Genomic DNA, 14,216 nt, shown 5'->3' on the forward strand with positions numbered 1-14,216 from the left:
AGTCAACTTGGGATGAATGTTTATAGCCCTCAAAACATAGTTACAATTTGAAAAATCTGACCGCTATTTTCACATAGATAAAGAGAATATCGTATATATATTGTTTGGTAAGTATTCTGGATCCATGGAGAAAACGTTAATCATAAGTGAATGGGGATTTTAAAAATACCTGTGATTTTTTTCACTGTGATGTTTTTGCTGAACAAAACCCAAAAATGCAACGTGAAGGGTGTGAGAATTAAACCCGTCCTTAAAATGCAGATGGAGTGTCTTGAATTGTTTCAAAAGGCCTAGAATTGGATATAAGCAAATTCATTTTTTGTTTTCACCAATCACAGTCTATACTTTAGTTTCATTCTGAAACTATTGTTTGCTTCTTGGTCATTTAGACATGTGCCGAAGTTCTCCGTTCTTAAGTTCATTCACTTAATGTACCAGACATTGTATATCATAAGACCAGGAAGAACCTTTAGATTCCAGAATACAGGAACGTTTTATAATCATTCATGGTTAAGGAAGTGAAAGAGTGAGAACAATGCTGACTAGGGCGGCAAATCGGAGAATGAATAACTATGAAGTATTGCCACAGAATGAATAACAAGGCACAAGTCTGCTGAGTTGAATCAATCTATGACTGATAACCGATATACGCCTAAAACTGTTATACTGTTTGGAAAAAAAAACATTTTTACAGAACCAAGGAACTAATAATAAGGAAAGAGGAGATAAAAGTAATTTTTGGTAAGAGAAATCCTACTCAACTGTTCACATATTATTAGATGATGCTAAAAAATGAGAATCCATAGAATAACATAAAACGTTTAAGTCCCACTCTCGCCACCTAAAATAAATAATTCTAAGCACTTGAATTATGCAAGAAGTTTCAACATGAAACAATTAGCAAGAATGAAAGCTCAGAATTTAGAAAAGCAAAAATAAAAAAATAAAAAATTCCATTTGTGTCACTCTGTCTAATGTTCAGAACATGTACGTATCAGACATTTTGATTTTATTACACGTGTTAAGTAGATTAGAATTTAATGAGGTGACACTGAAAATGTTGAATTTTTTAAAAAACAGTAAAACATTTCTCTGCCGTGACTACACTCTTGTGGGTAGAGGACCGCCATAGCAAACCCTACAGGCATTATTACTATCCCAAGTAGTAGAATAAAACATGGTATGGCATTGTTCATATGATACCAATGATCTGTAGAAAGCTTCAAATAACATAATGGAGGGATGATGAAGACCAGAGGGGTAGCACTCAGAACACCCTGCAATAAAAGACATAACAATGCTAAAAAATGCATCTTCTTTATATTGATGTCAGAAAAGACAATGGGTCATTGTTATCATACTTAAAAAAAAAAAAAAAAAAAAAAAAAAAAAAGTTTGTTCCAGCCTGTCAAATTACTGAACTACTGAGGTCTATTCACTAAATAGGGAGTTTGCATATGTCTATGTGTTATGAAAGGGAACCCCCAGTAAACCCCCTGCTGCAAGAATGAATAGCTTAGTTAGTGAGGCTCCATAATACTTTCTGTGTCACTGGATATATTGAATCCAGATCCGGAGACCATAGCTTCAGAAAGACATCAGCAATTTAGAGAGAATAGAAGGGCCGCTAAAATGCTACATGGTCTTACAACAAAAAATACCAGAATACCCTTTTTGCCAGATAGTCATTCAAGGCCTGGGTGGCAGAATGGTAAACGGAAAAGATACCAAAACTCTCAGAATGATATATCAGATGAGTGGTCATATCCTAGTGTTGACATTTCAGAATGAAACACTATTTGTCATTTGAAAATTCCCCAATTAATATTCTACTTTAGTTAAAAAATAAATAAAAATAAAAAAAAATATATATATATATATATATATATATAATATGTATTTTTGTTAAGCATAAAAAAAGTCTATGGGTTATACAGTTTACTTTTATGCTTCTAATATTACCATTTTAAATAGCTGACTATTATTATTGCATAATATTTATCTTATTAATTGACAACTCTTAGCTAAATTCTTTATTCTTACAGATTATACTTACATTGAGTTCTAGGACCATCCCGAGGCAATCGCTGCCCAAAGATATGGCTGTAGTTAGACAAACAACCAGCAGGGTCACTGCTAAATGAAGACTGTATGTAAGTTCTCCTCCAAAGAACATATTTGCTATTACCTGCACAAAATAAGGAACAGATAAATGCGAGGAACCATTTGAAGTTAATAATCACACCATATTATCTGTATTATTATGAAAAGCCATAGCACAGATGCAAAAGGGCTTGAAGTAGCAGCGACATCTACTGCCAAATTAAGAAAACTGTAAGTAGCATCAGGATTTGCAAAAAAAAGTAATTATGGCTTGGAGACTGGGAGTGGCAGATAATTGAGTCGTCAAAATCCAAGAGTCCCAACAGTTGTAATAAACTGTGTATATGTGAGATAGTATCTATCTAATCTATCTATCTATCTATCTATGAGATGATATTGGTCAAGCATGTTGAAACTCACCTCCCTGGCCACAAAACATTCCATTGGGTAGGTAAGAATTATTGTTATTGCATAGCAAAAACGTCCAATTGTTGCCAGGTTATCATCTTTGCAATAATTCTCAAACAGATCCCCTATAAACGACAAATATAAGTCAGGTATTTATATTGAATACCCGATAAAGGACTAAATGTGACAAAACAGGAATATAACACCTACACCACAATTTGCAACATAATTGCTCTTTAAATGTTTGTTTAACTTTAATTTTGTGGTTGGTTCTCCATCTTAAAAATTATGCTACTAAAAAAAAAAGGATTACTCTGAACCTTGTAAGCCACACTTACCCTGACACTCCTTATGGATGTAGAATTTTGGATATTAAGATCACATGGAAGATAAAAGGTGTCTTTTCTTGAATCAAACAAAAGTCTCCTTATTAACCAGGTACATTTGTGTTTAGAATAAAAGATTGGCCAAGGTTTCATTTTTTAGAAAATGTTTGCGATAAAAGGACACACAGCTATTATTATTAATTGAAACAGAATATGCATATGATTAGTTTGCAAGAATATTTTAGCAGATTAAATACTTTTTATTGCAAAACATCAGATGTGTAAATGTATTTGGTAAGACTTGACACATGTCTTCTCTAAGCTTTCTGAACCTATAGAGGTATGCAACAAATTCAGAAGCTCATCTTTTCTGACAAGCATAGTCATGCGGGACTGTAACGGAGTGGACCCTGTTTGGTGGAACACCAGTTTTCTGTAGTCTTTTTTTTGTATGGAGTTTCCAACTCCTCTTCTCAGCATGCAAAGTATGCGACACTGTTGCATTCCCAGTGACATTCAATATACAGGTCACACATCTAACATAACCTCACTACCACTTAGTTATCCCTCCACTTAAGGGCAAAATAAAAGGCTTCCAAACAACATAAATCCAGACTGCTTAGTGTGTCACAGCCTCCATGAGATCCACAAATGAACCTCCTGTTTCAGCGAAGGTGTGTTTCATTTAATCCCCAGTAACTGCTACATCAGCAGATATCAATTAACTAGATTGTAGTATTGGGCTTAGACGCCTGCAAGCAGTTAACCCTTTCTTCAGGGAAACTCGTATACACACCATCACAGGGACCAATAGGGATTCTTTTAAGAAGGTGTTATTTGGCAAGATGCTGGGGGGTTGCTTTTTGTGTTGTCAGTACTAGATTGAAACCTTTTATTAGTTCAGCATTACAAAAGTGCAGTGCAACCCAACCACTGGTAACCTGTAGCGAACATAGACAGATGGGGGCAGACCGGTTTGTTTTTGGAGCAATTTAGGAACCCAGCCATAAGGGCTTCTCAACATTAGGACAAGACACTACCAGACAGGGAACTTCTCCAATGCTCAAGGCCAACACCACCATTAGGTAAACTAGGCAGATGCCAAAGACACAAAGCTGGAGAATGAGGCTGTACCATGAAGCTCTTAGCAAGCAAGAAAATTCAGGCAGATGGGGTCATGGAGACATGGTTTGCTTAGATTGTTAGATGTGACCCTGGCAATGCTAAGGGGCAGCTCAAAATAAGGTCACCTCAAACCGTTTGTTTTCTAAATTAAGCCCTGAAACTAAATATCAAGTTAATGAGTAATGTTCTCTTTGCTCAATAGAGCATGTTTTGTAACACGGACTATCTGCCATAAAAGTGGTTATGTTATCTTCTCAAAAAAGCAAAATAATGGTGATAACTTGCCTAGATCATGATGAAATTACAAAGGAATAGTTAAAATATCTCATAAAGAAATGTGTAAAAAAGATTACCCTGAGTAAGTCCGGTGAATGACATATATCCAAAGATTGAGTACTGTAAACTGATAAGCAATGACAGTATCATTGACGTATGGGTTATACGAGACCAGTTAGTGACTGTAGCTTCTTCTAGAGATCCATAAATCAGGAAGCAAGCATGATGGCACATGAATACTGCAATACAAAATATCACCATTTAATAATCATTTAAAATAGGCCTGTCATGGGGAGGGGGCTAGCGCAAGGAAGGTAAAGGTAGAAAATCCCACTAGAGTTATTGCTTTAAAGACCTTGGGACACTGCCAGAAGTCTTTTGGTGTGTTGATATTAGGATTTCTAGAGTAATCTGGACTTTAGGCAACATTCTGGATCCTTTGTGTGCTCTTATTATGGGTTTTGTATGCATTCCCTTTGTGTCAATGTGCCTTGGACAGGACTGGATAGTGCACAATGAGTGAGGACCTTCCTAGCATCCATATTTAATTTCATTCTTTTCAGTAGAAAAGTAGTTCAGTAGGTTGGGCTACTTTGTAACATTGAGATAATCTGCATGCAGTGAATTTAGTAACAAATTTATTTATTTTTGTAAAATAGTTGGATATGGAAGGGGTGCTGAGGTTTTTGTCCATCCATACTGCCTTACGCAGGAGTGTTCCAGGCAGTTGTAATATCTCAAGGTATGAATAAACTGTCTACATGAAGAACAGAGGATTATACTCCAGAGCAAATCACACAATATTCAAAAGTTGTATTTTTATGGAAAAAACATATTCTTACCAAATGACATGACACCAACTGCTTGCACTGCATTTGACTTTGCAAAAACCCATGCATCTTCGGTGGGGGGTCTAAAGTACAGATGATTATTTTAGAAAATTATACAAATTGTCGCTGCAAAAAGTGGTATATTACTATGTCACTACATGTCTTGAAGAAGGATCAATATGTTTATTAGGAATCTGTTACACTGTGGGAAAATGTTTTGGATTTTTTGCTTGCTGCATGTTATTGTTTCTCTTTGTATATCCTGTTAAACTAATATACTTTATATTTTTGACTGGGTAAATAAAATAATAGATTCCAGTAAGGGATTCAACACTGTCCCCCATGCAGTCTTTATGTTTGGATGTTAAAATAGTTGAATGGATAATTAAACAATTGAAGAGGCAGAAGGTTGTAGTTAATAGTGTAAATTCGGAGGAAGAACTTTTAGGGATCAGTATCACCTTAGGGATCAGTATCGGCGCTCGTACTTTTTAATATTTTTTTATTTGTGATTAGAAGTCCTCACAAATGATACAAAGGTCTGCAACAGGGTAGACCTTCCATGTGAACAAGTCAAATGGCAAATTAGGAGAATAGTTGAGAGTGTGGCAGCTGCAGTTTAATCTTCATAAATGTAAAATAATGCACTTGGGATGTAAAAAATCACAAGGAATAATATAGCATTGGAGGCACTGTTCTGTCGGTGACAACCAAAGAGGAAGACTTGGGAATAATTATGTCTGAGGACTTAAAGGTAAGCAGACAATGCAATAAAGCATCACAAAAAGTATTGCAGGGTGCTGGGTTGTATAGATAGAGGTATTGGTAGCAGGAGGATCCCTGGTCATACCTCATCTAGAGTATTGTGTGCAGTTCTGGGGATCCCAGCTTCAGAAGGAATGATGACACAATAAAAATAGTTCAGAGGAGAGCTACAAAAATGGTAAGTGGTATGCAGGATATAAAATATCAGGAACGACTAAGGGAACTCAATATGTATAGCTTGGGGGAAAGAAGAGTGAGGGGAGATGCAAAAGAAACATTTAAATATTTAAAAAGGAGGCACAGGAGGCAAGCTTATGTTAAAGGGGCAGAATGATGCCACAACAGCAGGGGCGTAACTAGAAGCCTCAGGGCCCCGGTGCGAGAATCTGTTAAGGTCCCACCCCCAACCCATCTACCCCCTTCTCACTATCTACCCTCTCCCTACCCCCCCTACTCACTATCTACCCTCTCCCTACCCCCCCTACAGTGCAAGAGTTTTTACTTAAGTACTATTTGCATCTGCAAAATAATATATTTTAAAAAAAATTTATTTATGTTTACCAAATATCCTAGCATTGCCATTAGCCGCATTCTCTAGAACTAAAGTTTTGAAAAGTTTTAAAAACCAACATTTGGGGCATTTGAAATGTGGGTAGGTTATTGTGGGCAATAAAAACACTCCACAAAGTCTCCTGAATGTTTACAGTACAGAATTTACATGGCTGCTGAATATTATGAATCACCCGTGGTAGGCGTTTTCCCCCTCGATGATGGAAATTTGACTAAATTCTCCTATAGCAAGCAATAACATCCACAAGGCTTATCACAGAAAGCTCTTTTAACACCCCCCTAAAATAAGTGTGTTATAAGCGCGATACTGTTCTATGGTACTATTATATGTAGTATACACATGTGTCTTTATAACACACACTTTTAGAGCAGCCATGGCTAATGAAATGTCTTTTTTTTTAAAACAAAAATAATGGCCTCTTTGCTTTGTGAAAGGTTCTTATTCCACTGAGAATTGGTTCGGGAAGTGCATTTGTATAAAAACAGACCCTAAAACAGTCATTTATTATCATTTTCGGTTTCGTATTTCCTACTTGTGACCCACAAACAAAACATTCCCTCTTTTGCTTCCCAAGCTATCTTTTGAAAGGACATTTTTTCCCACAGTTTGCAGACGTATTTACTTTATCCATGTTTGTTTATCAACCGACTGTGTCAGCAAAATATAAGGCAACAGATTAAAGTAAATTAAAATAAAATCTGAACTACGTTTTGGTCTTTTAATACGATTGTTAACCCTATGAGCGCAGAAAACAATGCAAGCTGTATGAATTATTCTTAAACATAAAATACATTTTACATCAAATATAGTGGTACTATATTGAGGATGTTTATGTTAAGACAAACCCGAAAAAGGGCTAACAATAAATTAATAAACACCCATTTGACACTGTATATATAGGAAATGCAATCCCAATTTCAGTTAATTGGTTTACTTATGTGACATCTTCTTAATCTAAAACAAAACAATTTATTTATCTTTTTAATTTCACTGACATTTTTTTGTGGGATTAATGTCTAAATACGTGTTAATTACTATAATCATATAGGGAAATATTTTGTTTTTGTTAAAAAAATTCTTGAATAGATTTCTTACGAGAATGGCTTTTGGTGGCCCTCTAGTGGCGATAAAAGAAAGCATTTCTACGTTCCCTGTCCCACAGAAGATGTTATTTCAATGATTGTGGTGGAAATGGCAAAAGCAAAAATATGAAGGCAGAGATGATACTGATAAAACAAAATATTAATTGCTTTAATTTTGTTTTTTTGGGAAAGTGGAGACAATATAGTGAGCATGTGTGGTCCTATCATAGAATCGGGTTTGGTAGAGAGTTATCCATATGTAACAGAAATGAATAATGATGTTCCATCCCTATAATTTATAATTAGAAACATACATGATCAAATAATTCTAATAATTAACATATGCAATTATTTGTATCCATAGATTTTATTACAATGCAGTGCTCAGAGTCCTAAAAATCCCTAGAGTGTTCCCTTATTTTAAGCTTTTTCTCTTATGAAATAATAAATATTATTCAGTAATACTGGCATTCAGAGCAGTGACATATTTACCAATTCTCTTACTGCTGATTACTAGGATATGATATTATATCCCGGGGCTCTGCCTTTTAAGACGTGCGGAGCTGGTCGGAAATTAACTATGGAGGCTGTGCTCCATGGAGCTAATAAGTTGATAAGATCATTGATCTTCCTTTTAACTGGCCCATTGAACGGTGGCTTCTAAAAAGAGCCTGATTGCCCAAGTGTTCGATTGGCTTCCTGTTATACAGCTAGGAGGTTGCGGTTTACCTGACCCACTTCCCTAGGCTAGTCGGCCTAGGCCAGATACGCCACTGGTTCAAAGTACAACAACTCAACCAGAACATCCTTATTCAACAGTGTATTATCTTAGTACAGTAAAATGAAAAGATGAATACAGCAAAATCAAGATACAGCTGTGTGAAAAAGAAAGTACAGTTTCCTTGAATTCTGTGGTTTTACATATGAAGACAAAATAACAATCATCTGTTCCTTACTAGGTCTAAAAAATATGTAACTACAACCTGAGATGAACAACACCACCTGACATATTACACGGTGTCATGATTTATTCAACAAAAATAAAGCCAAAATGGAGAGGCCATGTGTGAAACCCTTACTGCTTCCATAGGAGTTAAGATGCAAAGTACCAGACAAGCAAATGTACAACAGAATGGCTGAAAAAGAAAAGAATCAAGTTGCAATGGCCCAATGAAACTCCAGACCTCAACCTAAGAGAATTGAGCATAAACAAATACCCACAAACCACAAATACTCAATGAACTGAAGCAACATTGTAAAGAAGAGTGGGCCAAAATTTCTCTACAACGATGCAAGAGTCATACAGAAAAGATCCTACAGAAAATAACTTCAAGTTATTGCTGCTAAAGGTGGTTCTAAAAGGTATTGAATGTAATTAAGGTGTAATTTGTCTTTCAAACATAGCTTCTCTTTTTGGCTTTATCTTTGTTGAATAAATCATGACACGGAGTAATGTCATGTGTTGTTGTTCATCTGAGGTTGTATTTATCTAATTTTTAGACCTGCTAGGGAACCAATGATTGTTATTATGCCCTGATGTGTAAAATCATAGAATTCAATGGGGTGGTACTTTCTTTTTCACACGACTGTAAAGATAAGTTCATCAACCTTATGTTTTAATGAGCATCTATGAGCCACTGTAAAAATCTACTTACATGATTGAAGTCAAAGATGGTGTTCGAATTATGACAATCAGAAGGACAATAGTAGTTAAAACGAGAGACACCAATGATACCTACAGGAAAACAATAACACTTATTCATCATGTTTTCCAGATGCTAATTCTGTAAATCTATGAAACATTCAGTGACATTAATGAATATCGCCTAGACACGTTTTAAGCGTGTGTGTTCATTATTCAAAAAACAATTCAGAGTAACTATTCCTAGGAACGGTTTTATGGTTGCATTTTCACATTTCCCAATCTCTATTGTCCTTACCCTCTGTTTTACAACCCAAAATACCACTTTGTCAAATTGAAATATAACTTTTGCAGGAACAGCACTTTATTATGGATATCTCTGAGTCTGAAAGACCAGAAATATGTGTGAATACAAGAACTACCAAGGAAATCTATGTATGTATTTTTTGGAATGAACAGCCACGAATGCTTATACTGTAGAAGTTCCTTTGAAGCTAGTGCAGACTCCATGTCTTGTATGAGCAAACCTAGGAACTTTCCGGGATTGACCCAGAGTCCAAGAGTAAAGCTCAACTTCCCCGGGTCACTTTCCTCCTTCTCCGGAGAGAGGGAGCAGAGTTCTACCTCCTCACAAAGCCACTGTCCCAGAAGAGGGAGAGTACTAGGTAGCCTACCCTGAGACGTTTCTACACTTGGGTATGAGACTAGCAATGCCCCCAGTCTGAGACTTTAAGTTAAAAAAATGAAATACATAATAATACTAGCTGGTTATAGAATCATGCTGTACCTTTCCAAGCTTTTGCATGTTCCGATACAATGCTATTGGAAGAGTTACTACCACTGTAGTAAGCAAGATAGCAAAACGTCGATCAGCAAGTATACTTTCTGTGGAAACTGGAAAAAGAATAGGTATTTAATTTTGTGTATCTAAACAAATAGATATAATACATCATTATTTATACCGGAACGTGTACCTTTGGGTCCTTTCATCCAGCTTTAGTATTTGTAAGTACACATGAGTAATCTAGATCTTTTTATTGGTGAATATACCCATTCTGTGTGAAGATCGTATTGGATTTATTTATACCGTATTAAAAAAGTGCACAATATTGTGTCAATCTTTCCAACAATCATTGCAGCCGTTACCTTTAAGACCACAATTTTGCATATAAAGTTACACTTCAGTTGTCGAGAGTTTGGACAGTTCAGGTCTGTTCTGCAAATGTGTTTTGCTGCTATCTGGCATATTTATGGTGTTTGTTAGCAGTTCTGGTGGTTTGCTTTCTCTCACTCTGTACAGTGAGAAGGGGCAGGCGATATCCGACATTCTACATCCAGTTTGGGAACATTGTAAATAACTTAACTAAATTAACTTAATAATAATAACTTAACTAAATTCACTTCAAGAATTGATAAGATGCTGATTAGAATGTGAAGTAACCGAGTGAAGATGCTCACCTCCAGGAATCCGTAGAAGTATTTTTGGCAAAATGTCTCCTGTTATTATGTTATAGCTAACCATCGCTGGAAAAAGAGATAAGATTTTAAATAATTTACCGTATAAGAAAGCATTTTTTGTGAAAACATTGATGAGAACATGTTGATACATTGATGAGAAAGCAAAGTCGATAAGTGTTCTTGAACTACATGTGAAATTTCAGAATAATTTGAGAAATATTTATGCTAAATGTCGCAGATTAGTATTTTTAATAAATCTTATTGTAAAAGGCCGCCCAGCTGCTGAAGTCTTCTACGGTTTGTAAATTATCAACTGTAGACTAAATCGTAATTCCATCGATCCAGTTTTCTGCTGTTCGTTTGAACAAATGGAAAACAAACACCTTTTAGTGTTCTTCATGGTAGTAAAAGGGTAATAATTATACGGTCAGGGGCATAAGCAGGTATTGGGCAGAAGTGATATAAAGAATTCTCATCAGAGGATACAAGAGGGTCTTTGATTGTTGGATTTTATTTCACATTTGGGGATAGATAAGAAATCTTAAATGATATTGTCTCTTTTGTGAAAATATACAAGTTTAATAAAATAGGAACCTCAGGGGAGTTTTAGGCTGTCTCATGCTAGATACTATAACACTAAGTCCATGTACAGTAACTAAGCTATGAATGTGTTAAATGACTATATGTATATATATATATATATATATATATATATATATATATATATATATATATATATATATATATATATATATATATATATATTGTGCTGGAGCAGGTAATCACACACAGTAATACTTGCCTTCCTTCTCTACAGTGAAAATTTTGAATATGGTTAAAAAATATAACTCCCCATGTGCACAAATGTATGCCGCACTCAGGTCTTGTTGATTTCAAACAATGAGTAAAAATCCCGTATCTTACCAGCAAATGGGTATAAAAACTGTAAAAGTGAAAGTATGACATAGCCAGGGAATCCAAATGTCCTGCTGACCAGTGACTGGTATGTAGAAGTGCCGGACATCGACCCAGCTTTAATCAACAATATCATAGAGTAATCTGCCAAAGAGAGAGAGTCATATACCATCCATTATAATGATGTCTTCTTGCAGCTAAAGAAAGAACGTCTGTCTGTCTATTGTAAGGATTGAAACTTTAGAGAAGCTCTGTCTCCAAATACTTGACATTAAACAATACAGGTTTTTATAAAGAGGAAACCTGACAGAATATGGAAATATGTTATTCTTTGATTATTAAATACAGTCCTGTATATAGTAATTGAATTTAGCATTTAACCTAAATCTAAGACAAGACCAAGTATTGATTAAGGTCCCAGTCTCTACATCAGGAAAAATGGACAGACTATATGGGTCAATGGTTCTTATCTGCCGTCAAATTCTATGTTTTTTATTTCAATTTGTTCCAATAAACATCCTGTATCTGCCATTGTTGTCAGTCCTTGATATTTTTGATGACTTTCCCTACTGAAACACCACACTAAGCTAATTATTTATGGCAAGTCTCTTTATCCAATGAAATCCTTTCCTTGGTAGACTCTCATTAAGTCAGCGTGTCGGTGATTAGGACTGAGTCATACTATTGTTTCCCACAAGGCAGCATACTAAGGAGTTACAGTGTTTGTCCAATAGATCAAAAATGTATAGAGATGGCTAATATGCAGCTTTATCAATATAAATATTAATATGCAGCTAGCATTTTATTATACAAGAAAACTTGGAACACTAATTTTGATAAAGATAAAAAAAAATATTAGGGTTTAAGTATTTTAACCTTTCTTTGAGCTCACAGGGCACACATTTACACTGATATACCGTCTTCCTATCAATGTAACTGCCAATCATTTATTGTAAATATCTTTAAAACCGCTATATAGTGTATAAAAATGTAAAACTATCCACTTTAGTTTCTAGGGACAGTACTTTATATAATAACAACTACAGGTAATTTCAATAATCTGTCATTATAAATACATACAGAATAAATTACACTTTTGCAGAAATTGTTTCTAGTGTAATTAATATCTTAAATATTTTTTCTTTAATATGTTAATCGCATGTTATTTTAAATTTCCATAGTTTCTTGAATAAAAGTGAGAGTTTTCCTTTAGTTCTATTGGCAGTGTTCCGGATTTTTGTCTCTGTTGTTTTAAAAGCCACTAATTAAAAACCTTTCAACACAAAAACATATTTTTTTTTGTCTGAAAACAGAACCTTCAGGGTGTAGAGATGGGAAACAGCTTAAATATGTTCTCCTAATTCATTTATCACAGCCTAACGTATTTTCAAAAAGGGTTGTATGGTACAACGTATGCCAAATACTCCCCTAAGCAAAAAGATAATAGATATTATACCCATTTCGAGCTAGAAAGAACATTGGTAAGATAACATGCCATTTTTTCTTAATAAAAATGTCAAAAAACAGAAACAGATTCATGTAATTTATTAACCTTTTTAACACTGGCTTTGTTTTAATCAAAATCAATCCAAGATATCAAAATATTTACTACTTATTTGTATTAAAAATAAATTGGTCATAACAAAGGCCAATATACTTTTATGTTATGTAGTCCTATGATGCGATAAAAAGTGAAATAATAATTACTTTAAAAAAGTTATAATATTTTCGGCACATGAAGGGTGCAATGGGTAGCAAGGCAGTCAGCTCATTTGCCTATGCACACAGGCAGAAATATCTAAAAACATAGAAATCAGTAATAGAAAACTATAATTCTAATAGTCACTGTACATTTTTGGATTTGTTTTTCTAAATATCACTATGATTTGGGTAGATTTTAAATATATTAACTTCTATAAAATAAAAAAGCATGATGTACCTGTTGTGTACGCCACTCCTACCAAAAGTAGAATGCCCAGTGGAAATCCGGCCATTTTCATAGAATAGGGTAAGCCTGAAAAGAGGGGCAGTAGTAAATTGTGGTAGCCAGGGGCCAAGGAGACATTGGAAGGAGACATGATGGTACAAAGTCATACCCAATATCATATATTCTTAAGCATTTTGATCAGCAACTCCTACAGTACGGCCACAACAGGACACACTGAGCTGAGCTGCAGAGCCTGTTGTCCAAAGAAATGTTCCAGAACCCAACTGAGACAAACCAAGCAGGTCTCTAAACAACAAAATTCATGCTGACTTTAAAAAGCTGTAGCTGGTAGCTCTTCCCAACATGTGCCTGAACTGCTAGTCTTTTGGCTTCCAGTTGCATTTTTTTTTTTCATATGGGACAACTGTAAATTTTTTATCTGCTTTATATTCTAAATTTTCTTATTTGTGTCGATAATAGGAAAAGATAGAAACATCAAAGCATTATATCCACATTATCACATCTTCAATTGTGTTCATTAATATGCTTCAAATAAGTTATTTTGCCCAAATTTACCTTTTCTTTCATTAGCAAACCATTCTCCCCTGGAAGTTACAGTATTTAATTCTTTAAAGTGTGTGAGATGTCCCCAAAAGCATTCCCAAAATTTCTGTAATAATAACTACCTTAGGTATACTCAGTGCTATATATTTTATAATTTATGAAAAATTTATGAAAAATGTTGTCTATACCAAAAATACAATGTATTAAATTAGACGTTGTGATTG

General features: G+C 34.8%; 1 protein-coding gene across 2 annotated transcripts; it reads right to left on the minus strand.

Annotated features, from left to right (window-relative positions):
• Positions 1–1,024: 1,024 nt before the first annotated feature.
• SLC38A11 (solute carrier family 38 member 11) lies at positions 1,025–13,515 on the minus strand. 2 transcript variants are annotated; one of them, XM_053471694.1, is made up of 10 exons: positions 13,441–13,515; positions 11,511–11,645; positions 10,587–10,652; positions 9,916–10,022; positions 9,142–9,221; positions 5,081–5,151; positions 4,316–4,477; positions 2,524–2,636; positions 2,057–2,188; positions 1,025–1,277 (listed from the first exon to the last, which is right to left on the minus strand). In XM_053471694.1, the coding sequence occupies exons 1-10, from the start codon at positions 13,499–13,501 to the stop codon at positions 1,038–1,040; spliced, it is 1,167 nt and encodes a 388-aa protein (XP_053327669.1). In that variant the 5' UTR covers positions 13,502–13,515; the 3' UTR covers positions 1,025–1,037. The 2 variants fall into 2 exon arrangements, with proteins under 2 accessions (XP_053327669.1, XP_053327670.1); XM_053471695.1 differs by lacking the exon at positions 10,587–10,652 and having other exon boundaries at positions 13,441–13,501.
• Between the last annotated feature and the right edge of the window lie 701 nt (positions 13,516–14,216).

Source organism: Spea bombifrons, chromosome 7 (genome assembly GCF_027358695.1).
Source record: "Spea bombifrons isolate aSpeBom1 chromosome 7, aSpeBom1.2.pri, whole genome shotgun sequence".
Lineage (NCBI taxonomy): Eukaryota > Metazoa > Chordata > Amphibia > Anura > Pelobatidae > Spea > Spea bombifrons.